Genomic DNA, 24988 nt, shown 5'->3' with positions numbered 1-24988 from the left:
CGTATGGAAGGATACTTCCTGTTCCTCAAACTCCGAACCTGATCTCTCAGGACGTGGCCCTTTCCTAGAGGCAGAAACACCTTTGCCTCAATTGTGTCTAGGACCAATCCCAAATACTCCTGACTTTGTACTGGCACCGCTGCAGACGTCTGGAAGTTAAGCCCCCTGCTCAGGCGTTCCAGAATATGAACAAAGGCCACATTTTTTCTCATGCTTGGACCAGACTAACAACTGATCAGTAGATTGTCCAGATAGCCCAAAGCCGATACTCCCAGAGTTCTGAGCAGCCCCAGAACTAGAGTCAAAATCTTTGTAAACACTCGAGGGGCCATGGCTAGCCCAAAAGGTAGTGCCACAAACTGAAAATGTCGAGTTTCTTTCGCAAACCGCAGAAACGTTTGATGAGCGAGAAATATCAGCACATGCAGGTATGAGTCCTTGATGTCTATGGATGCTAGAAAGTCTCCTTCTTGTAACGCTGCAACTACTGACCAGAATGACTCCATCTGAAATGAACGAACCTTTAGAAACCGGTTCAGCCCCTTTAGGTCTAGAAAAGGCCCCCATGGTTTTGGAACCATGAACAGGTTTGAATAAAATCCCTGAAATATTTAGTCCGCTGGAACCTCCTCAATCATGCCTTGGGACATAAGTCGGTTGAATGCCTGAAATAAAGATTTCCTTTTCGATGGATTCGTGGATATATTGGACTTTAGGAAACAGGGAGGAGGAATTCCCCTGAACTCCAGTCTATACCCTTGAGCAACTGTAGAAGTGACCCACTTGTCCAGGATCAGCTCCTTCCAGACCTCCAAAAAATCTAAAAGTCTTCCCCCCACCCACACAAGTGGGGGCGCCCCTCAGAAGGAATCTTTGAATCTGACTTGGTAGATTTCTGCACCCAGGGCTTCTTCTGGCCCTAAAAATTTCTGAGATCAGGTGATTGACTCGGCCATTGCAGAATATTCCACTTTTTTTCCTTCAAAAGCTCCTGGGTTGCTTTCGCAGTGTGTTTTGGATCATTGTCCATCTGTACTGTGAAGAACCGTCCAATCAACTTTGCTGCATTTGGCTGAATCTGGGCTGACAGTATCTCTAAACATTATAGAATTATTCCAGCTGCTTCTGTCACATCATCAATAAAACACCAATGACCCAGTGCCAATGGAAGTCATACATGCCCATGCCATCACACTGCCTCCACCATGTTTTACAGATGAAATTGTAAGTATGACAAGTATGCTCACAGAGCACATGCAGCACATGTTCCAGCTGACAATGATGTTCTGGGTTCCCTCCAACCGTGGCAGCCTCAGCATTTGTTACAGTCTCACCCAAAGTTCAAGATCAGTATTTGGGTAGAGCTGTTGAATGGCCAATACCTCAAACCACTTAAGCAAAGGCTAAACAATCACTGACCTGGCACTAGTCACATGACCAGCAGCAACAGGGAACCCACAGCACTGTTTTTCTTAGGAATTGTAGGCATTCAAACAGATGCAATTATTCGGTATATGTTTAACCACTTCAATGCCAGACACTTTTACCCTCTTCCTGCCCAGGAAGTTTCAGGTTTCAGCGCTCTCACACTTTGAATGACAATTGCGCAGTCATGCAACACTGTACCCAAACTAAATTTTTATCACTTTGTTCACACAAGTAGAGCTTTCTTTTGGTGGTATTTAATCACCGCTGGGGTTTTTATTTTTTGCTAAATTAACAAAAAAAGACCGGAAATTTTGAAGAAAAAAAAAACTAATTTTTCTTTGCTTCTGTTATAAAAGTTTGCAAATAAATAATTGTAATTCATAAATTTAGGCCAAGATGTATTCTGCTACATTTCTTTGGTGAAAATAACCCAAATCAGTATTTATTTAGTCTGTAGGAGAGTTCACAAACTATGATATATATCTGAAAATTGATCAATCCTGAAGTACTGACGGCCAATCTAATTTCTTGAGGCCCAAAAATGTCAGAACAATACAGATATTCCCCCAAATGACCCCCTTTTTGCAAAGTAGACAGTCCGAAGTATTTCATAAGAGTGACGAGTTTTTTTTAAGTTGTAATTTTTTGTCGGAAAATTAAGAAATGAAAAAAAATGTTTTCTCATTTTTTTTTTTACATACTGTCACCAGTGCAGTACAGTGTAATCATCATATACAGATCTGTCATCGGTTGTGTCTGATGTACACGGCCTGTGACAGATCTCACCACAGCGCGGCCCTGCGGGCATATGGCGTCTTCTCAGAGGGACGAAGTGTTCACCCGGCCATCATCTGGCCATAGGCTGGGCGGAAACTGGTTAAAAAAGCACAAGTGTTACTGCAGCTTTCACTGTGTTGCTGCCAATAAAGGACAGTGGGGCATGCAGACTTCACCTTCAGTGTCTGGTCATCATTGGTAAAAATAAATAATTAAATCAAATTTACCAAATTACTGAAACGCTCTATAGACATTGTGAAACATCACTGGTAGGTTTCCTACAGAGCCAAAGCTCTGTAAAAAGGAAGCAAAGGTTAGAGAACTTAATCCTTAGTTTGGACAGAATAAGAACATCTCTGAAGCCACATTTAGATGAGGGGGATACAGATGCAATATGAAAAATGACCAGAGATTTCAGACATTCTGTTAAAATGTTTAAAGGTACTAGTCCATAGCCTAACACTGTATATGTGATTGCAGCACAACTGCAGACCAGAGAGATTGTATAGGATTCTTGGGAAGCCCCACCGCTAAAAGGGTAAAGGTTATTGGTTATGTGGGAACTTTTAGAAGATATCCTACTTTTGCCCAACTCAGGTGAACATATAAGCAAGTATATGTATAAGAGCTGCAAGAGGAGAACATAATATCTGATGGGCAGAACATGACCCAACACCTTACATCTATGGTAATTTCCATTAGAAGGTGGAGCATGTTTTTATAATTTTTTGATATCTTAAAATAATAAGTTCTCCTTTTAATTTAATATTAGCCTTCTGTTGAAGTGGTTCTGAAGGATTGTTTTTTTTTTAAATAATACATCATACTTACCTGCTCTATGCAATAATTTTGCACAGAGCAGCTCCGATCCTCCTCTTCTCAGGTTCCCTGTCGGTTGTTCTGGCTCCTCCCCCTTTCCAAGTGCTCCCAGAACAAGTTAATTGTTCTGAGGGCACTCATGCGTGCTTGCTCCGGAGCTTCCTCTGTGCATCTATAGGACACACAAAGCATTGCTCAGTCCCACCCTCCACTCCCTCTTCACTGATTGTGACTGACAGCAGTGGGAACCAATGGCCCCCACTGCTGTGTCTCAGCCAATGAAGAGAAAAAGTCCCGGGAGAGCTGCTGCTCTCGTGTTCAGGTAAGTATTAAAAGGGGGCTGCAGAGCTGCACACTGATGGTTTTTTTACCTTGATGCATAGAATGCATCAAGGTAAAAAAACCTTCAGCCTTTAGAATCACTAAGTACTTGTGGGGTGAATAAGCCCACCAGCATATACCCTTTGGAACCAAAAAATTAGGGCCCTTATTGTTCTCTCAAAATTATAGCGGTCTGGCTGTTCTTGCTTCAGTAAATTTCCATGTCAAAAGCTAGAACATGTATGCAGCGAGAAGACTTTTCATGTTTCCTTTGGGTCAATTACTCAAAAAACATTGACGATAAAGGATCACCATAATACCCTGGCAACTAGCGGTTTCAGATGATGGTCAGCAAAGGCAGGTAGAGAGCTATCTTGGTAGAGAGAAAACAGGTGGCGCACACACCTAGTGCATTATCCAAGGTTTACTGTAGGAATTAAATCATAAAAACATACTCACAGACGAAGCATGTATCTAAAAAGCATAGAAAAATGACAATGGCCACAACGGCGGGCAAGGTGTTCTCACTGTCAGTGCGGTCAATGGCTAGAGAGCTATCTTGGTTTGATACTTCATGTTACAATATAGGGCACTGACACTCCTCCTACAGCCGTTATACTGTATGCTTGTGTGTATAGAACAGGATCTATAACTAGGAATCTCATTACTGGAGACTTTTAAGATGCATTAGCAATCAATGCATTATTATGCTCATCCATAACATATCTAATGATTTGGGTGTGATATACTCAGTACCTGCAAAATGGAAACAGGTATTGTTTCAAAACAGCTTACCTCTTTCTGAGATGGTACTGGTACATGAGCAATAAACTTCTGCTGTCCTTCATCCATTTCTTTGTCAGAGTCACTGTCGTCTCCAGGCTTAGGAAAACATAATACAATGATCAACTTGGTGAACAGTACATAAGCATTTCAAACATGTGATCCATAGGCACCATGCCATCTTGTCTCTACAAAATTACATATTTTAATTCTACATTACATAAAGAGGAATTGTCCTGCTAACCAAGTAAGATCAGTACACCATACAGTAATTTGTAATACATTTGTCTGGGTTAGTCAAATTTTAACTACCACGCTAAATAAGTCCAAACATCTCTGTACTATTATTCTGAATGGATGAGATATATGGTGGATTATTTTTTAGAATGGATACAGCAAGAGGTACTATAAATGCAAGACTAGAACTTGTCCAACAATCCTCAAATCTGTGGATGCCAACATACAAGTCAGCTGTTCCCAATGGAACTAGCGATTTTTAGCGTTCAGCCAAAAATGTCCACCCAATTGTTTTCCACAAGATTAGGACCTGTCTCCTCTTCCTTATTTTTACACAAAAAAGTAAAAACAAGGATAAATAGGGATCCCAATGCACATTTAGAGCATGATCTTTTCAGTAAATATTGCAGCTGCCCCAAGGTAATATACACATAGAAAAGTTAATCATTACTTACATGAAGCTGACCACATTCATATTCTGCATGTTCAGGTGATTTTGATTTGCTACCAATAGATAGGTCATTATTCAAATGACCGAATACCTTCAACAAGTGCTCCACCTGTTTTAAATGGTGCATGTCCTCCCATTGCAGTTGCAGTTAATATGAAGGCCTCTCCAAAAAAACGCTGGCCCCTTATCCCCTCTGCTGTTAACAGGACGAGCTAAAAAGGGTTGTAAACCCTCATCTTGTAAAACAACCCATTCAGTTTCAAATCAAAATGAGGAATATGAAATCTCCTAGATTGTAAGCTCCAATGAGGAGGATATAAAAATATCCTGGTGTACGTGATGAATCAAAAATATCAGATGCTGATCAAATAATATGTCATAAACAAAGTGAACTAGCAAATGAAAATTAACATAACAGTGTCCAAAAATATATCTAGAGATCATATATATATATATATATATATATATATATATATATATATATAAAGTCCTCTTTACATATATGTTCAAAAAAGGGGGTTGCTCCAATAAATGGATCCGTAATAATTTTCCTATGCGCTCACCTTTTTAGCCTAATAGATATTTTAGGCTAAAGTAGCTTTTTGTCCTATATGGACAGATGAAATGCTTGTGTGCCAAAATTCTTTACGGATGATGTAGTGTAATGTTCTTATATTTCCACCTGGTGTCTCTTCGCTGCACCGATCCCTGTGTGGGTTATGGATGGATGGATTCCTCCTTCTCACCTCCAGGGGTCTAATTTCTCCTTAAAATCCCCTACAGTGCTCCACATAAGAAGTGTCAATAGTGTCATATATATATATATATATATATATATATACACATATATATATATACATACATACATACATACATACATACACACACACATACATATACACACACACTGTTATGTTAATTTTCATTTGCTAGTTCACTTTGTTGATATATTATTTGATCAGCATCTGATATTTTTGATTCATCATGTACACCAGTATATTTTTATATCACATTTAAAGATATAGCTATATAGGGGTAATATTTCAATATTTAAATTATTTTTCACGGGAGCGCGACACTATTTTTTAATATTTTATACTGAGTTACAAGCACTATTTCATGAGTTGGTGCTGAGTGTCAGCGAACCGGATGTGTATTCATTTGCTTTAGTTGATTTAATTTAGCACAATTGAATTTCACCATGGTAGCTCACAAGCACTATTAGCACTTTATTGGTTTTCTAAGAAGGAGGGCCCTCTGTTTCCTCTTGTACCAAATTGTATTGTAACTGTCTACCTTCATTTTGTAAAGCGCTGCGCAAACTGTTGGCGCTATATAAATGTTGTATAATAATAATAATATTAATAATAATGATGATGAAATGTTGGGTTTACAGATTCTTTAACATTACAATAATGCGCCCCCTAGAAGATGTTCCTAGCTGTCCAAACTGCACACCTGCAAAGTAAGCTCTCCTCGCTCCAGCTGAGCTTAGCTGAGCCATTCAAACTGCACTCATGCACAGTGTGCTCTCTGAGCTCAGCTAGAGAAGGAGAGCGCACACAATGCGCAATCTGAACATTCTGGAACGGCTGCTATTGAGCTCAGCTGGAACATGGACAGTGCACTGTGCAGAATCACAGTCTGTATGGCTCAGCGACTAGAGGGTAAAATATTATGTTAATCGGGTCCTGCAAATGGCAGGGTGGAGGGGGGGATGAGAGGCCAGCGTTTCTTTGAAAAAGCCCCCCAAAAGCTGCATCTGTAATGGAAGGACGTGCACCATTTAAAACAGGAAGAGCACTGGTATAATTCTGAGGCTATGGAATTACATACAAGGATTTTTGGAAAATCTTGCTGAAGGGGAACTTACACTTTAAAGGACACATTACATATACACACATTTTAATAATCACAGAGACATTAGTACATATCTCAAATAAAAATATGTGTTTCTGGACAGAGAAACACACAACTAGACATAAAAGACACAAACATTGCTTAACTACTAACAGATATCAACAAATATTGAGCAACAAAAGCATGCAGCATTTTCATGATCAATATGTCGGTCTTATTACATTTTGCTCTGTCCAGGTCACATGATTTGTATCATAAGCTTTCCTTGTCAACTGACCTTTTATCATGCTCACAACACGTGGACCACCCGTTCTTTCAAATGACAATGCTTTAGCGAAAAGCCAAAGCTGCCCACTTGCAACTCATGTGCAGATAAGTAAAGTTCTGATTAGATTAAGCATTGCAAAATACAGTGTACACACTCCAAGCACAAAGAGAAAAAAACCCTTATGAGGTTGGTCATAGATGGGCAGATTTCCACTTCCTCATACCATACCTGAAACCCCCTGCAATCCTGTTTCTGACAGCATAGAATTCTATCAGAGGTAGTCACTCTTCTGTATTCAAGCAGCCTCAGGTGTCTTAGCTGGATGAATACAATAGCCATCAGCAGAGACTCCTCCATTTATAATATGATAGAAACCTTACTTTACCACTTTACCTCTGCCCTATAGCAGATATACTGCTACAGGGTGGCACGGCTGCGCAACATCATGTATATATACACGTGATTTGCATTTCTGGGTAGGGAGAGGCATGCACCGCTATTTGCTGCTGGGGATGTCAATCACCGGGTCCTGGCCGGCGATTCCCAGCCATGACTCGGTGATTGTCAGCAGGGCTGAGATCTGTGTGTAAACAATACAGATCTCTCTCCTGTCAGCAAGGACATGCTGCTTTGTATCTCTCTGCACAGCAGAGAGATACAAAGCAGCATGTCTCCCAAGTAAAACAGCACACAATGTAAAACACACACAGCACACAGTTAAACCCTTTGATCGACCCAGATGTTAACCCCTTCCTGCCCAGTGTCATTAGAACAGTGCTGGCGCTTTTTATTAGAACTGATCACTGTATTAGTGTCACTGGGGATGTTAGTGGCAGTTAGTCAGTTCCCGCCCAGTGTCAGAATGCCCGCTGCAGCCCCGTTATAAGTCGCTGATCGCCGCCATTACTAGTATAAAAAAAAAAAAAAATTCCAGTATATATATGCCACCATTTGTAGATGCTATAGCAAAGACATGTAGCAGAATACATTCTGGCCTAAATTTAAGAAGAAATTAAATTTTTTAAAACTTTTTCAATGGATATGTTTGATAGCAAAAAGTTAAAAAAAAATTTCAAAATTTGGTCGGTCTTTTTTTGTTTATAGCGCAAAAAATAAAAACATAGAGGCGATCAAATACCACCAAAAGAAAGCTCTATTTGTGGGAAAAAAGACAGAAATTTAATTTATGTACAGTGTTGCATGACCGCGCAATTGTCAGTTAAAGTAACGCAGAGCCGTATCGTAAAAAATGGCCTGGTCGGGGGGGGGGGGGGGGGGGGTAAATTCTCTGGAGGGCAAGTGGTTAAGCTGGTGATACACTGTTCAGTTTTTTTCGTTCAGCCAGCAGGCTGAACAAACGAACTGAGCAGAAACCTCCATCCATACAATCGAGGTGGATGGGAGAACCCTCCCTTGCTGTGCTAATGTATTCTAACAGTTGCAAGACTCCCACTCTCTCAATACACAGATCAGCACTGAAGCAAAAGAAAAGCAATCTGTAGATCGACTTCTGTTCAACTGCACTGGCCACACATGGATCAAAAATCAGTTCCCTTCATCCTGCTGACTAAATGAAAATAAACGGTCTATGGCCAGCTTTAATCAGTGAGGCCACGTATTAAAAGACTTAGAGTGACTTGACAAGTGGGAGAGGGCAGTGTGAATCATTACTTTTAAAGTATATGTGAACCTTTATCTTGTAGAACAACCCATTCAGTGTAAAATACAAATGCAAGGCACAACAACTGTATACGGTATATTAAATTAAAAAAAAAAAAAAATTAAGTATACCTTTTTTCCTGTTTTTATAAGTGATCACATAACTTCTGTTCTCAGCTGCATAAGTGGGTTAGGGAGGTGGGGTGGGGTGGAGTGGAGACAGCAGTAGGCGAGAAACAGTAGTACAGTGATCTTCCTAGCGATTACCTGTGTAGAGGGGCATGTCAGCACAAACCAGGATCATTGGATTTCAGGCTGGCTGTTCTCCCAATTAGGATGCAAATTAAAAAAAAAACTACTACACTGGGACAGATGTGCTCTCATGCCTAGCATGGTCAGTTTGAAATAGGAAAGCAGGGGGACTGGCAGGATCACTGGTATTTCACACAAAGGAAGCATTGAAAAGATAATTGGATACTTTTTAAAACAAGTGCATGGTACAACAGACACATACAGTATCAGGAATATGAAATATTGGGGTAACATACACTTTAACCTAACTTATTCTACCTATATCCCATTCCTGCAGATCTTTTTGACATGCAAGTTTTACTGATGGTATCCTCTGATTATGCCATTTTCAGCATATGCTTAGCTTGAATTGTTCTGATTTGAAACAGGTTCACTTAAAGGTTTAGTTCACCCAAACCTAACTTTTCATGCACAAGTGTAAATCTGCACCATCCTTTGAGCTTGTCTATGTTTTAGATACACCAATGATGATATTTTCCATCTGTAGATCACTGCCATGTTTCCTCTACCTTGCAATTTCAATTCTCAGCTTCAGTAAGGTGCCTCTCATCCTACTCAATTTTACAAAACCTAAAATAAACAAAGGATCCAATAGGTGACATAAAACCCTTTTATACTGGCCCCCAACAGGTGTGCAGACATAGCATGCCTTGTCACTGGAGACCCTCAGGGATTAATTCAGTTTGCATTTCAATCCAGCAGCATATACCAAGAACTGACATTTCAGTTGTGGTCCAACCCTTTTAGCTGTCAAATCATAAAAGAATACAATAACTATCAGAAAATTAGCAACATGCTCTCAGTCATGTGCTGTATAGTTTTATTACTTCCACAACTTTCCGGCTTCCTCTCCCTTTTTAATTTAATTGATAGCTGTCCTTAGATACCCTCTTCTATAAAGATAGTGCATCTAAAAAAATACACTGTGGAAGCTGAATTTCATGCTGTCAGAACGCTATATCACATTCATAGTTGAAGTTATAAAGAGATACTACTGAAAAGGGGACAACTTTCAGTATGAGTGGGGTCTAAAAACTTGTTTAAGATTCCAGTATTACAACATTTTCCACAATCAATTTTCACAAGAATGGCACTGTGGCAGCATTAAGAGTCATGTGCCCCAAACCTACCATCATCTGTTAAGATATATAAAAAAAAAAAAAAAAGATATTACTGAACCAAGAAGGCGTTCACCTCATCAGCTGTCACTGCATAAATATTGACTTCCTCCTCCTCTTCATTTTTATCACCAGATTCAAGGCGTGCTTCCTTCTCTGCTTTCCATTTTTCTATGGCCTCTGCAATGGCTGATAAGAAAGATGTTTATAAGCAAAATAACATTTAATATACAAATATCATTTACTACAAAGATCACATCAGGTTTCTTAAAATTTACAACTAATTTGGTTGACGTTATATCTCCCCCAACAGCTATAAAATATTGCTAGTTCTTCAGTCGAATAGTCGAAGTACAGAGTGCAATAATGACATCAGCGATGTGGTCCCCCCTTTGGTAATATTAGGGTGGAGAAAAGCTGGATGATCGAAGGAAAGTCACAGGGATGTTGTGTGAGTAATGGTGAGTGTGGTCAGACGAGGAGTGAGCACTCATTCACACTGCCAGCGAGGAATCAGAGAAGGAACCAGGGGTTTGAGTAGACCTCAGTTTAACCCATCCAACTCACAGACTGCACTAAAGCAGCCAGGTGAAGTTCATAGACTGCCCTCATACCTACCAAGATCACCTTTTATATGTACAGGATTTATGGCGGGATGATATAACAGCTAGTTTCTTACATATCCCAGAAAAAAAAAAAAAAGATTTCCAGGGGTAGTTTTAACTCTGATCCCCACCAAAGCACCCATTCTCTTAACTGCAGTCCCCCAAAAATTTGTAGATGGTGTGGATAATGTGGAAAAGAAAACAGAACACCATTATTTTGTAATGGCTGCAGCAGTAAGGTGGAACTAAGAAATATTTCAATGATACCTCACCACACAAAGTCTGTATTAGTCCCCATGCACACTGAACGCTTGCTCAGCTCCTTTAAACACCCTTCCTCCTTGCAGGAGAAAAGCTGCTTAAAAAAATGCATCAAAAGCTGCATTTTGCACAAGTGTTTATGCGTGTTGGCATACGTTTATCATTCAAGTATTCTATCGGCCAGAATAGTAATTTATTCTGGTCCTTAAAATGCAATAATGCACCTAAACACGTCTAGCGTTTATTCACCTTTTATTTGCCCAAAATGCTTTTCTCTTGGGCGCACTGGTAATGGGTTTTTTTTTTCAGCCTGTAAAAGCTCCTCTTCTAAAATACCTATAAACACCTATTGATGGCGTGGACATATGCATTTACAGGCTGAAAAAAATAAACACCCATAAAAGTGGTGTTTCTGTCCAGTATGCATGGAGCCTTATATAACACAAGCCAGTATATGATTCAGATTACCTGCACCAATGCAAAACTGATGTATTTGTACATCGAGGGAACTTTTTTTTTTTTCTAATATTACATATTACCAAGATGATTTGATGCTCACCTATCGTGACAGGGAACCCAAAAAATTACACAGATACATAGGTGTTAATAATGGGATAATACCTCTTTTTTCTTCTTCTTGTTCCAAAGGTACCAGCACACCATCATCTTCATCCCGGTATCCATAATACTCAGCGTCAATATCTTTCATCAGTTCAGCACGGGTTTTCCGAGGTGGGGGAGCAGCTACAATAAAAATATTGATCATTTCAGAAAATAACGTACTTCAAGAAATGAGACAAATACCTGTTTAGGACTTTTTGAAGACGTTCCTTATTTATATTATTTAGAACAGCATTAACATCACACAAAATGGCATTTCTGGACACATTTCTGGATTCTGATTGGTTTTTAGGCTCAGCAAAAAAATAGGATTAGGTATTTTAAAGCTACTGTAAGAGAGTTACAACAAGTACTACCGGAACAAATAAAGTGTTTCCCGCAGCACAAGGGACTTTTGCACATTGCAGGCATTAGACCCAATCTTTTCATAAGAAAGAAGAACCATTTCAACACACAGGCATATCAGCAAAGTGATAAGGGATAGGTCTAAGGCTGGCCATAGACGGGCCGTTTATCGGCCAAATTGTCGGCCGATAAACGAAAAATCGGTCGTTGCTGCAAATGGATGCTGCCACCAATGCTTACGAAAAACGTCCGTTTTTCGTGGATTTTCCAGCATGACTGATAAAAAGAAATGAGAAGATCCGTGAAAAAAATGTCGACGGTATTGCCCCACTAATGGTGTGAATATCAGCCATTTCTTTTATTCGGATGAATATTTGGCCGATAAATGACCCGTCTATGGCCTGCATAAGGCTCCATGTACAGGGGACACTTCTAAACGATGGAAACTGACTGCTGGAAAACGTAAGTTAAAAAAATGTCTGTTTAGCCGCGTTTATAAGCGTTTTTAAAGATAACCTCAGGAGACCTTCCAAAATGCCCAGAATGCACTGAAAAACAGTAAAAAATTAACTATTTCAGACATTTTGAGAGAAATAGAGAGAGCAGAAGCATAGAGAGCAGTATTTGTTGAGATTAGCTGTGTTTTTTTTTTTTTTTTTTGTGGTGTTTGGATGTGTTGCAACTCATTTCTGTGCAGAAATTATTGCAGCAGTGTCTAACATTTTCTTTCATGCAAAACCTCAAAGTATGGTGTACCAGGTCCATTTGAGTACCGGGAAAACGCTTTGCATGCACTTTTCATGATGAAAAAAGGCTCTGGACAGCATCTGGAAATGGAAGAGTTAAAAACATTTTCCAAACGCAAACGCTTATAAACACGGTTAGCCGTGTTTACACGCGTTTATAAGCGTTTGAAATGTTGATAAAATCTACTCCTGAACGCAAGTTTGGTGTGTTAAAAAAAAACAACTGTAAACTCAACTGCCTGTAAACCACATAGTGTACATGGACACATAGGAAAACATTAGGAAGAGTTCAGGGGCTGCTGAAAAAAATGCAGAAATGATCCTGAACGAGTTTATCAGCTGCAATGTACATGGAGCCTAAGGGGTTTTGAGAACAAGCAGATGTCTTCTTGTCTTATGTACTTAAAGAAACAATTTACCCACCTACTATCAGCCCTGGAAATTTAGTGGAACTGGTAGTAATTACTGCAAATAAAACAATTCAATAGAATCACAAGAATCAGCATGTCATAATTAGGTTCAGCGCTGAACAAAATGCAATTAGAAAAAACGTAACATTTCCTATTATACAGAAAAAGATTTATGTGTTTGAGCGTGTGCTAAATTATGAGTCATGTGATGACATTCTGCTGAATGGACTGTTTGCTCAAATGCGATCTCTCCCACTTAATTTCATTACACAATTCTCAGGATCTGTTTGTAAACTGATTGTTTTTAACCATATTAAAAAAAATTATATTACAATAATTCAATTCCATGTAGGTTAATGCTGCCTAAGAATAAACAAATAGCACTGTGTTGTAGGCTAGCGATAGTATGAATAAATAGAGCACTGCCTAATGTAGAAAAAAAGTATGATAATGTAGCAATCTGGTGTTCTACATTATAAAAGGTCAAAAGGATGTTCTGCTGCATTTAATAAAAGAAGTATGAGGTTCTTAAAAAAGAAAAAAAAAAAAAAAGTATACTCACCTAAGTGAATGCAATGCCTCAATCCAATGCGTCATCTATCCCCTGCTGCTTCTAAGACTGAGAACTGAGCGATTACAGCCTGCTGATTACTCGGTTCTAAGTCTTCAGTAAGCAGAGAGCTGGTCACCGTCAGTTGAGGGGGGGGAAGCCTTCCCATAGAGCTTTGTATTCTGACAGTAGGAGTAGACAAACCAAGTGACTGTACTGAAGTCAATGGACCGAATTTTGATCCATCTATACCCAGCTTTAATCTAGGTGCAGAGGATTAAGGAAAAGACACATGCCTTACTCCAGCAGGCTCCTTACACCTGCTCTGTAGTCTGAACCCAGCTTCGGTCGCAGTCCAGCCTCCTAAACACACAATACAGGGTTAATGTTCCTGTATTGTGCATAATTCTGAGGCTCCACCCATTGACAGGAGCTTCAGGCAAAAGAGGACAGCACTGGAGCCAGGTGGAGTGAAAAAGCAGGTAAGTTATAAAGCCTGTTCTGCAATCCATACATAACGTGCAATTACCCCTGCAGTGCAGTGAGAGTCCTACTGTAAAGCTGGATTTTTTTTTTTCATGGAGTTAGGGTTTAAAACATGGCACCACTCCTTAGGGTTTAAAGCACAACACCATGGAAGTCATTTGATTCAAGGTTTATAATGACATAGTATGATTTATCTGCTTTCTGCATGCAAAAATATTGTCATCAAACAAAGAGGTGAAACCCATAAGTCAGAAAATACTTACGCTCTTTTTCAAACAGCTCACGCACGCCTGGCAAATCTTTGGCTGCTCCAAAATACTTGTAACCTCGATTTCCTGGGACCTCTTTCCCTTCATGGTCCAACATTTTGGGACCTATACGCTGAAATCACATGGAGGGGGCAGTTTTCAATTTTTTTAGCACATAAGTAAAGAGCACTCAAAAGTAATGAAATGTAGACATTGTTAGGCTAATTAAACCACAAGGTACAAGATAATTTATAAAAAAAGTTTTCAAGACTATTATTGTTATCATCGACCTTAAAACTGAATGCTACTTCCCCAGCAGCATATAAAAGGTGTTCAAAACACAGAAGCAACATACATTAGGCATTGGGCTCAGTTAGAGCTTAACAAAAATATCTGGCAACTTTTTAAAAGTAGTATATAAGATGTTGAAGAAGGGACTGGATAAGTCTGCATGTAAAAAAGACATTCACTTTAAAGAACCCATTGAGCAACAGAAGGTCATGCCATGCCCAAGAAATAAAGTACATTAATGCTACAGAATACGCCATAGATCAAACAAGACTTAACTTACTGCATAATCAGGACCCCCCAGTTCTTTAATGCGGACCTCCCAATGTCCCTTCTCTCGGATTAACTTATTTATTTCATCATTTAAATCTCGAATCCTAAACTCCCCAAGGCCAGCTGAAAATAAAGACAAATTTAACAGTGAGACAATAGGACCAATCAGACCAAAGACAGCAATATTAAATACAGTAAATCTGAACTGGGGCATAATTCTCCAACTTTTGCAAAAAGAACAATGATTAGAACCTTAGGAGTTGACAACAGCAAAACACTAGCCCTCGGATTATAGTTACATAATTGTTTAGGAAATATGGCGTTTTCTTCCAGCATGCACTTGCACCACCCTAATGGTCCTCCTCCACCAAAACTAGAAAATAAAAAAAGATAGCCAGCAATAGCACAATATATATATATATACACACACACACACACACACACATACATATATACACACATACACACATCCAATAGATACAACTGAATGCAGGCACTCGTCGGATGTTCAGAGGCTAGAAACAAAATTATCCCATTTATCACACATTCACGGGTTCAAATGTATACTTCAAAATGTTTTAGGCATAATTTTGTCCTTCCTCAGGTGCCACCAATCTATTTTAAAGGGATACTAAAACACACGGTTTCATTTACATTGTCCCTTCTATTTCTGTATATGGATGATCGCATTGTAATTATTTTAATAAAAAAAAAAAATTAAAATCTAAGTACCTTTTTCCTAATCTATATACAGCTGTTACATCTCCTAGATCTTTCCCAGTCTGTCTGCAGGGAAACAATGGCAGGAGGAGCATCTAGTCCTCTGCTGCTGGTCACATGTTCAAAATAAAAAAACAGCCTTTGGAATACAGAATGAAAAATAAATTTTATCAATAAAATATCAATTTTAACCACTTGACCTCCAGAAGATTTAACCCCCCCCCCCCCCTTCATGACCAGGCGATTTTTTGAGATACAGTGCTGCGTTACTTTAACTGACAATTGCGCAGTCATTCAACTCTGTATATAAATGAAGTTTATGTCATTTTTTTCCCCCGCAAATAGAACTTTCTTTTGAAGTTATTTGATCACCGCTGGGTTTTTTATTTTTTGCGCTATAAACGAAAAAACACCAACATTTAAAAAAAATATTTTTTTTACTTTCTGCTATAAAGCATATCCAATAAAAATGTAAAAAAAAATCTAATTTTATACTAGTAATAGCGGCTACTGGCGACTGCGATATTGCGGCAGACAGTCTGACACTGACACTTTGTGGGAACCAGTGACACTAATACAGTGATCAGTGCTAAAAATATACACTGTCACTGTATTAATGACACTGACAGGGAAGAGGTTAAACATCTAAGGAAAGCAAAGGGTTAATTGTGTCCCTAAGTCAGTGTTTTTGTGTACTGTGTGTGCTGTTTTTAATAGGCAATCTGCTAGATTTCATTCCCTGAATAAAATCTAGTAGATCGCTGCTGACAGAACACAGGTCTGCCTCGTTTACATAAGCAGAGCTGTGTTCTATCAGTCTCCTCGATGATCAACGGGTGCCAGCGCTCATCCATTGGCCTGCACGGGTTGATCGGCTAAACTCACTGAAAACTGAGCATGTGCAGAGTTACTTCTACAGCTGCAAAATCCCTAGCTGAATTGGGGACATGAACAGAAGGTGGAGATAGAGAGCAGCAGGATCAACTGGGTTTTTTGCAGAATACAAAAAATGAATCTCATAGTGACTGAGTGAGTATGAGCAGCATGTAATGCAGCATTTGATAGTTTTTTTATGATGTGGGTTTAGTGACACTTTAATATCAGCCTGTAATTCCTTGCAAAGAAGAACTGTAAAAGACATTAAAATTCACCATGAAATCCATATTGTGTGGGACTGCCTAAACAATCCATATAATTTATAAAATAACAGAGTTGATGCAAAATTTTAGGATCACCATCCAGGTTGCAATCTGACTATACAATCTCTTTTAGATCTTACTATAAGCATGTAGTGCAAATGCATACTTGATTAGATACAAATTGACTGAATAGTTTGGGCAGATCCTCATGTTATACAGTTTTGGTAAATATAAAGTTGATATAAAAAAAACTGTATGGTCAGATTGTAACATGTATGGTAAGCCTTAAAGAAATTAGATTGTAACATTTGGCCAGTCTTACACAGTAAACATATTTAAAGAAGGTAAAATCCTCATAGATGTGCTATTGCTTCTTCACAATCTATCCCAGGCTTGGGTAGGTCCTTGGCCAGATGGTGTATTATAGGTTGCTGGCAGCAAACAGCATGGCTGTGTAGTGAGGCAGGTGTGCTTTCTGGCAGGTCAAATTGCAATACGTATTTTAATTACATACCTGGTGTCTACCTTTAAAGTAATTTTGTCACCAATCACAAAATAGAACTGTTTTTGTATAGAAAAATATTGAATACTTTTTTAAAATACCTTACCTCCTGCTTGCACTGCCAAAATCTACTCTACTGAGTAACCTCGTGAGGTTACTTCTGAAACTATCACTTCAAAAAGTGTTGATTTTCTGTGTCCCCCACAATGCTCAGTAGTTCCTCCTGCAATCATCCATGTCACCAGAGAATAGTATATGGAAGTTGAGCCAGCTGTGGGGGTCAGTTAACATAGGTTCTGTTAAACAAGTTCCAGGCCCCTTATGTAATATATCTATACTGGACGAGGGTACGTTTTCCTACGCACCATCTAGCCAATTAATGAATCTAAAATATATAACCTTTATTGCAATATACAAAAAATGAATGCTCAGCTGTAATTAATGCCAATTGGAGTGGAATGAACTGCACACAACAATATGACTGGATACCATTGCAATTATTTACCTTACATCCAAATGGTTAATAAGACCAGACCAAATCAAATACCATACAGTTTTAGATGAAGTGATGGCATACAAAGAGGCACTGTAGTTTGATTATAAGCATACCAGCTTGAATATATAATCTCTGTTGAGGAAATGTAGTTACCCCACGGACAAAACTAATTAGATTGTATAATCTATCTTGCTACAGATATGTAATACGGTACACTCATCCACGGGCTTAAATGTCAGCCCCTCATGGATAAGCCCCATACGTCACCATATCCACTCAAAAATACCTCACTGTCTTGAGGAATGCAAATGATGCACTGTAAAACACAGTACAACCCTCTGCAAAAAAAAGAGGGGAGAGGAGTGAATACCATGTGCATTTCACTTCAGAAAACAGAGCTTCATCAGGAGATAAAGAATTAAAATAGGTCACATAGTGGCTGGAAGTTGTGCTTAGCTGCACATGGTGGCAAAATGGCACCTATCATTTGTTTCACCTCTATATAAAGAGATGGCCATTAAAATGCCCCCCCCCCCCCCCACACACACACACGCACACGCTCAGTACCTCAACAGACGCCATCTTGTAGACGAAAACCACCACCACACCACAACACATCAGTCCGTAACACAATAGATGCTGGTGGTGCTATCAAACACTATTAATGCCCCACTAATTAAGGATCAAAATTACAGTTCACACCATTATATAGCGTTTATCCCATATGGAGGAAAAATATATTTGAAATATATTTTAAAAATATTCTCCCCAAATATACTCACGAATTTGAAATGCTACAATTTTGGCCATATTCAAAATATATATACTGTATAATAATATACACACATACACACACTGCATGTTGAAATGCGTTTTTATTACAAAATAAACTGTATGTCTTTAAAAATACAAATCTACATTTTTGGAATGCATTTACAAATATATGTAAACATATATGTTAAAATTACTTTTTTATATGTTAAAAAACATCTGAATAATATATTTAAAAAAATATATATATTTAAAAATATATTTTTTTTAAATATATTCTTCAGATTTTTTTGAACATATAAAAAAATCAACTTTGCGTGGCCTTCAGATTAGCACAACAACAGTGCATATAGAGCTTCATGGAATGGGTTTCCATGGCCGAGCAGCTGCATCCAAGCCTTGGTGTAAAGCACACTGCCACTGGACTCTAGAGCAGTGGAGACATGTTCTCTGGAGTGACAAATCACGATTCTCTGTCTGACAGTTGCCAGGAGAACGGTACTTGCCTGACTGCATTGTGCCAAGTGTAATGTTTGGTGGAGAGGGGATTATGGTGTGGGGTTGTTTTTCAGGGGTTGGGCTTGGCCCCTTAGCTCCAGTCAAAGGAACACTTAAGGTGTCAGCATACCAAGACATTTTGGACAATTTCATGCTCCCAACTTTGTGGGATCAGTTTGGGGATGGCCCCTTCCTGTTCCAACATGACTGCGCACCAGTACACAAAACAAGGTCCATAAAGACATCGATGAGCAGGTTTGGGGTGGAGGAACTTGTGGCCTGCCTGACCCCAACCTGATAGAACACCTTTGGGATGAATCAGAGCAGAGACTGTGAGCCAGGCCTTCTCATCCGACATCAGTGCCTGACCTCACAAATGTGCTTCTGGAAGAATGGTCAAACCTTCCCATAGACACACTCCTAAACCTTGTGGACAGCCTTCCCGTGAGAGTTGATGCTGTTATAGCTGCAAAGAGTGGGCCACCTCAATATTGAACCCTGCGGACTAAGACTGGGATGCCATTAAAGTTCATATGCATGTAAAGGCAGGCGTCCCCTTTGCGGCTGCTGGTGAGAATCTTTGTAGTTCACTGATCTTCCTGTCAATCAGTAACTCCGTGCCACAATCAGAAATATGGGCAGAGAACTACACTGAGTCTGCAGGGGCGTGACATTGCACCCGTGATCTGCTGAATTAAATCACTTTCCTTTGGTTGAGCTAAAAAAGACTCATGTATGGCCAGCCTAAGTTATTGCTGGTGTCTGAGACATAACCTTTTGATCACTGAGCTGTTTTATCTACTAATTACCTTGTACCGAAAAAACTAGAAGCTAACCCTTTTAAGTTGAAATAATTAAAATTTTTTAACATCACATTTTTCTTAAAAGCAAAACTCCAGCATACATATTTTTAAAATGATAGCAACCTCCCATATTAAAAAATGTGACAAAACACTACTCACCATCTTGACACTCCAGTGCTGTTCCCCAAATCTTATTACCATCCATTTCTGACAGTTTCTTCTGGGATAGAAGATGGTCTGCATCATTTTACCCAATTCTTATGAACCCAGGCTCAAATGTAATTACATAAGGGCCACAAAATTAGGGTGGAAGGACAGCCCACCAGCAATAAGGAGGAGCAAGGCACCATGACATTACTGCACCAGCCTAAAGACTGCAAGGAAAAGGGTAAGTATAGTTTTTTTTCTTACGTATAAGAGGGAAGCAGTCTGGTTTTGCAGTTTAATTTTTTCTTTTAAAAATCAGAATGGGTTAGACCGTTCTACATGCAAAGTACACAGACGGCAAAAAACAGCTTTCAAAAGGCCAAACATTACCAAAATTCTACTGAAAAGTCATAACTTCACCTTGATAATTACAGTCACAAAACTTCTGTGGGCAAACAAGGAATATTATTTCACCAGGGAATATAAATCAGTTTAGCAACAGCTGTTACTTTACTTGATTTTGGCTTTATTCCTGCAAGGTTATTTTACAGTTACTTTAGTTGTGGTTTTAACAAAATCAAACTTACCATTTTGAATTTGTGCTACTTTCTTTGAGATTTCACCAATAATCTGTTGCCAAAAAGATAAACATTTTTATAGTTTCAAGACAACTTTCATAAAAATCATTATAGATGTCCATAATTCATGTCAGCCTAAATGGCCAGAAATGCAAAACAAAATTATACATATAATAGCATAAAAAAACAAAAACAAAAAAACCCAAAAACTTAGCTAACCTCTTTAAAAAACCTCTATAAAAAAGAAGCAGTTTCTCAAGCCTTGCCTGAAGTCCAACAATGCACAATTCTAAAGTCCATACATTCATCTTTTTTTTTTTCATTCAACCAGTGGGTTGAATGAAAAAAAAAAAAAAATGATCCAATTCCCCCATTCACACACTCTATGTGGATGGGGGAATCCTCCCGCTGTGCTATCATGTTCGGGCAGCCTTTTCTGTTGTCAGAATACAATGATCAGTGTTGTCGGCAATAGCCGATGGAACTGATCGATTGGGAAAAACCAGACAGGCTGGCTGTACAGAAGTTGATCGGTAGATCTTAAAGGATCAGATAATGATGGCTTGGTGCCAGATACTACAGCATACCTTGAGAGGTCCAGTGGAGTCCATGCCTCAATGGGTAATGGTTGGTGGTTATAATGTTAAGGCTGATCGTGTGTATATTTAAAAAAAACAACAAAACACTAAAAATGTATGTTCTCCCTGTGCCTGTGTGGGTTTCCTCCAAGTACACTTGTTTCCTCCCACACTCCAAAGACATGCACGTAGGTTAATTAGTTCCTGTCTAAATTGGCCCTAGTATAAAATGTGAGTTAGGGACTTTAGATTGTAAGCTCCCTGAGGGCAGTACTGATGTGAATGCATAGAAAATATGTAAAGCACTGCACAAATTGATGGCGCTATATACAACAAGTACCTGTGTTAAATAAAAACTCTATTCATTTTAAATGTTACCTGTCTTCTCCATTTCTCCGCTTTTGGCAGTTCATTACATTCAGAAGCAAGAAATGGCCTTCGTTCCTGAGGAAAATAGAGCAAAAGTCAGGTAACAAGAAAGTTATTTAGGGATCATCAAATCACAGATGGGAAACCTATATTGCTTTTTTGAGTGAGCCTGCCACTGCCATAGTTGTGTTTTTTTCACACGTTTAAAAAAAAAAATAATTTTAGGCCTGAAAATTAGTTAGAATTCCCAAAACAATATTTTCTGAAACCAGAGACACTGTAGAGTAAAATTTTATTCTTTCCAATTTTTTATGTCACACAATATCAGCACAGTAGTTTCTCAAGCTCAAATTTTCAGTAAAACACACACTAAAGTTAATTCAGGATCTTTCCTGAACCTGGACCGGCTGAAAACAGGTCAGAAGAGTGCAGAAAGAAGTGCACCTGTGACCTATAGAAGCAGGGTCAAAAGAGCTTTGGCCATACTTCTCCTTTAAAAGCCCCTACAGGTCATCATTAGAGCAAACCGTGAATAACGGGCCTAGAACTAATCTCACTCTCATGTGAGCGGTGATATGCAACAAGTGTAGAGCAAGTGACGTTTTCATATGTAGGCACCCTGGACATTTACATATGTACCTGCGTGTGTGAGTGTACATAGGGGTGGGGCGGGCTCAAATTTTTTGGAGGGTCTTTTTTAAAGGAGAAGTACAGCCAAAGCTTGTTTGACTGTACTTCACCTGTGGATCGCAGGAGTGCAGTTTAATCTGCACTCCTGTGACCAGTTATCAGCAAAGAACATGTTGAAGTCTGCTGTTGTCACTCAGCCGGTCCAGGCTGGGGAAAGATCCCAACCTTATGGTCTGGATCCACCCAGGAGCCTGGGCTGGCACCTGGCTCAGCGAGCTGCTGAGAGCCTGTGCCAGACTTTCTGCGCCCACAGCCCAGTGCTCTAGTGAGCGCGGGGGAGGGTGCAGAGCAGACAGAAGGGGACTGACGGTCCCGGCTCTCTGCTCAGATTGGCAGGGAGAACTGAGCGATCAGTGGTTCTGATCACTCAGTTCTCACCCTTAGAATCGACAGGGGACAGATGCAGCATTGGTTCGAAGCTGCATCCACCTACGTAAGTATAATAAAAAAAAAAAAAAATTCCCAAATGTCTCTTTAAGTACTTTATTATTAATACCATAGGGGACCAACAGTCCTCTATGTGATATAATGTTGTGACAGGTTCTATTTAATGAGACGTCAGGGGTCTTTTAGACCTCTGTCTCACCTGACCTTCACTGAAGCAAAGGGGGTGCACAACTGGGGGCCTGTGAAAGCAATCTGGTGTAAACTAGTTAAAGTATTAAAGTCGCAAGCAAAAATGTAATAGAAATAACTTTTCAATTTTGAGCTGTGGTGGCTACACTTGTTTCCATTTTATTTCACCTGTTGATTCGGCCAGTACGTTTGTTATTTCTCGACTTCCTTTAACAGACTAAGCTGTCCAGCAAAGGTGGCAAAATTTTGCTTTATCTTCCGTAAGTGGAACTAAACCCAATGATTTACCGGTTTTCCAAAACTATTACATTCAAGGCTTGCTGTGAATGAGAACTTCCACAGTTCTTTGTGCTCTCAATCATACGGTCAATCCAGCAAATCCAGTGTCATGCCTGATCACGTGCAGCACTATGACAACTGCAGATCAAACAGAGGATAAGATGGCAGCTTCCTTGGCTGTAAAGGAATGGAGGGTTTAGCTCCGCTTTAATAACTAATAAGAGGTGGGGAGCGGAGGAGGCAGCAGCGTCAAGCATATCACCTGCTACACAGCTACCAGTCTCTGTACCCCAACTCACAATTGGCCTTAATTACCTCCAGTTTTGCTTTTTATGAGGGTCTAGTTCGGCTTTAAAAAATGTAAGCTGGAGTTTAGCTTTAATTTGTTAGTCTAGTCAATCTAAATTTAACAGCGCATCTATTAATACCCTCTCTCCAGATTAACAATGCTGCTGTCCAAAGAAGGTGTCTCTGTTGCTCCTCCATCCAGAGTGGAGACCCCCCTAAAACAGGAAGTGTGTTACTGGCTGAATTACCAGGTAAAAATAAAGATAAAAAAAGTGCCTAAATCTATTTTCTGCAAGATGGTAGATATAAAAAAATATAGATGGTTCCAGGGAGAACTAAACACTCTCACCACCAACAAACTCAGCTCAAAACCCTTCCATAAACATCTTACCTTGACTTTGCCTTCTTCAAGTTGAGCCTGGCGAAATCTCGCCAAAGCTGTCCTGAAAGAAAAAAAAATATATATGTCCCTTAGACTTACCAACAATGTAGAAAGACAACCTGACCAATTTGTGCAACTTATTCCCGAACAGGTAAGCCCTTACATTTTATACAGTCCTTGGCATGTCTATAGGGGATTGTACACACTGTAATATTTGTAGCCAGCTGAAGACTGCAGTAGCTATGGTTGAGTTCATGGCTATGGGTGGGGTAAGTGTGATAAAACAAGACAAAATGGACAATCTATAAAGAGAAAGCACAGGAATTCTGTTATACTGTAATTCCACCCTCACAGGAAAGGCGGACAAATGAATGGCGAATGAAGCAGACATTCAGCTGAGAGCTAGCAAATACATAAAAAGGTAGCCAGGGTCATATCCTACCTGCATTGCACTGCTGCCTACACATTGCTGATATTTGCATACTGGCCCTGAATTCAATAGGCAACAGTGCAACGCAGGGTTCATTTATGTTTGCAAGTAACTTTAGCACAGACGTTTACATGTGTCATGTTTATAGTGTTGGTTTACAAAGCTAACTGCTATGGATAAAATAGGAAGTGTGTGAATCAGCCCACAGCATACAACATGGCTGCACTCACACCTTTATATATTACTGATCTGAACACAATACTGTATGTCCCAGTTCACTTGCCCTAAGGGCCCATTCACACCAGGTGTGATGGTAATGCATTGGGCGGCTACTCCAGTGTAGTCCCACTGCAATTCAAGGAGAAATGCCTTGTCTCCTATGTGCCCGGTACACACCACAACATTGCAGTGGCGTGCTTTGTGCACTGAAAAAAAAAAGTATGGTGGTCAGTACTTTTTTTTCCCTGTGCAGCATGAGGCAATCCAATACCTTGCACCATGCAGTGGTTAACAGAACCTAATAAAATGTCACTATGTGACATTTCAATAATTAAAAAAAAAAAAAAGTGAACAGTGCATTGCATCATAATTGGTACTGCAGTTATCTGGCTGGTATGAATAAACCCTAAGGCTGCATTCAAACTTGAGCGATTTGTAGCTTGACGTTCGAAGCTCTAAAAACACTCAAGCGTTTTTGGAGCTTCGAGCTACAAATCGCTGAAGCATGAATGCAGGCTAAGATTACTGACTGACATGCTCAAAATAATCTGCACTTTAAAAAAAAAATACATGTATATTAGCAGTCGATCAAAACTTACATAGCCTTCTCCGCATTGCGAGCCTGTTAAAAGAGGAAACAGAAGATAATTTTATGTT

At 39.4% G+C, this 24988-nt stretch overlaps 1 protein-coding gene across 1 annotated transcript in view; it reads right to left on the bottom strand.

Moving 5' to 3' along the window:
* ISY1 (ISY1 spliceosome associated protein) overlaps positions 1–24988 on the bottom strand; it is a 36535-nt gene that overhangs the window by 6564 nt on the left and 4983 nt on the right. Inside the window, exons 2-10 of the mRNA XM_089678723.1 lie at positions 24931–24953; positions 23692–23743; positions 21477–21542; positions 20530–20572; positions 14877–14989; positions 14321–14438; positions 11521–11643; positions 10110–10222; positions 4141–4227 (exon numbers count right to left, since the gene is read on the bottom strand). Coding sequence (XP_089534849.1) covers positions 4141–4227; positions 10110–10222; positions 11521–11643; positions 14321–14438; positions 14877–14989; positions 20530–20572; positions 21477–21542; positions 23692–23743; positions 24931–24953 — 738 coding nt within the window. The remainder of the gene's footprint in view (positions 1–4140; positions 4228–10109; positions 10223–11520; positions 11644–14320; positions 14439–14876; positions 14990–20529; positions 20573–21476; positions 21543–23691; positions 23744–24930; positions 24954–24988) is intronic.

The sequence above is a fragment of the Staurois parvus genome, unplaced genomic scaffold (assembly GCF_062004578.1).
Source record: "Staurois parvus isolate SC_StPar_1 unplaced genomic scaffold, SC_StPar_1.0 ptg000209l, whole genome shotgun sequence".
Lineage (NCBI taxonomy): Eukaryota > Metazoa > Chordata > Amphibia > Anura > Ranidae > Staurois > Staurois parvus.
This window is presented reverse-complemented; position numbering and strand designations above follow the sequence as displayed.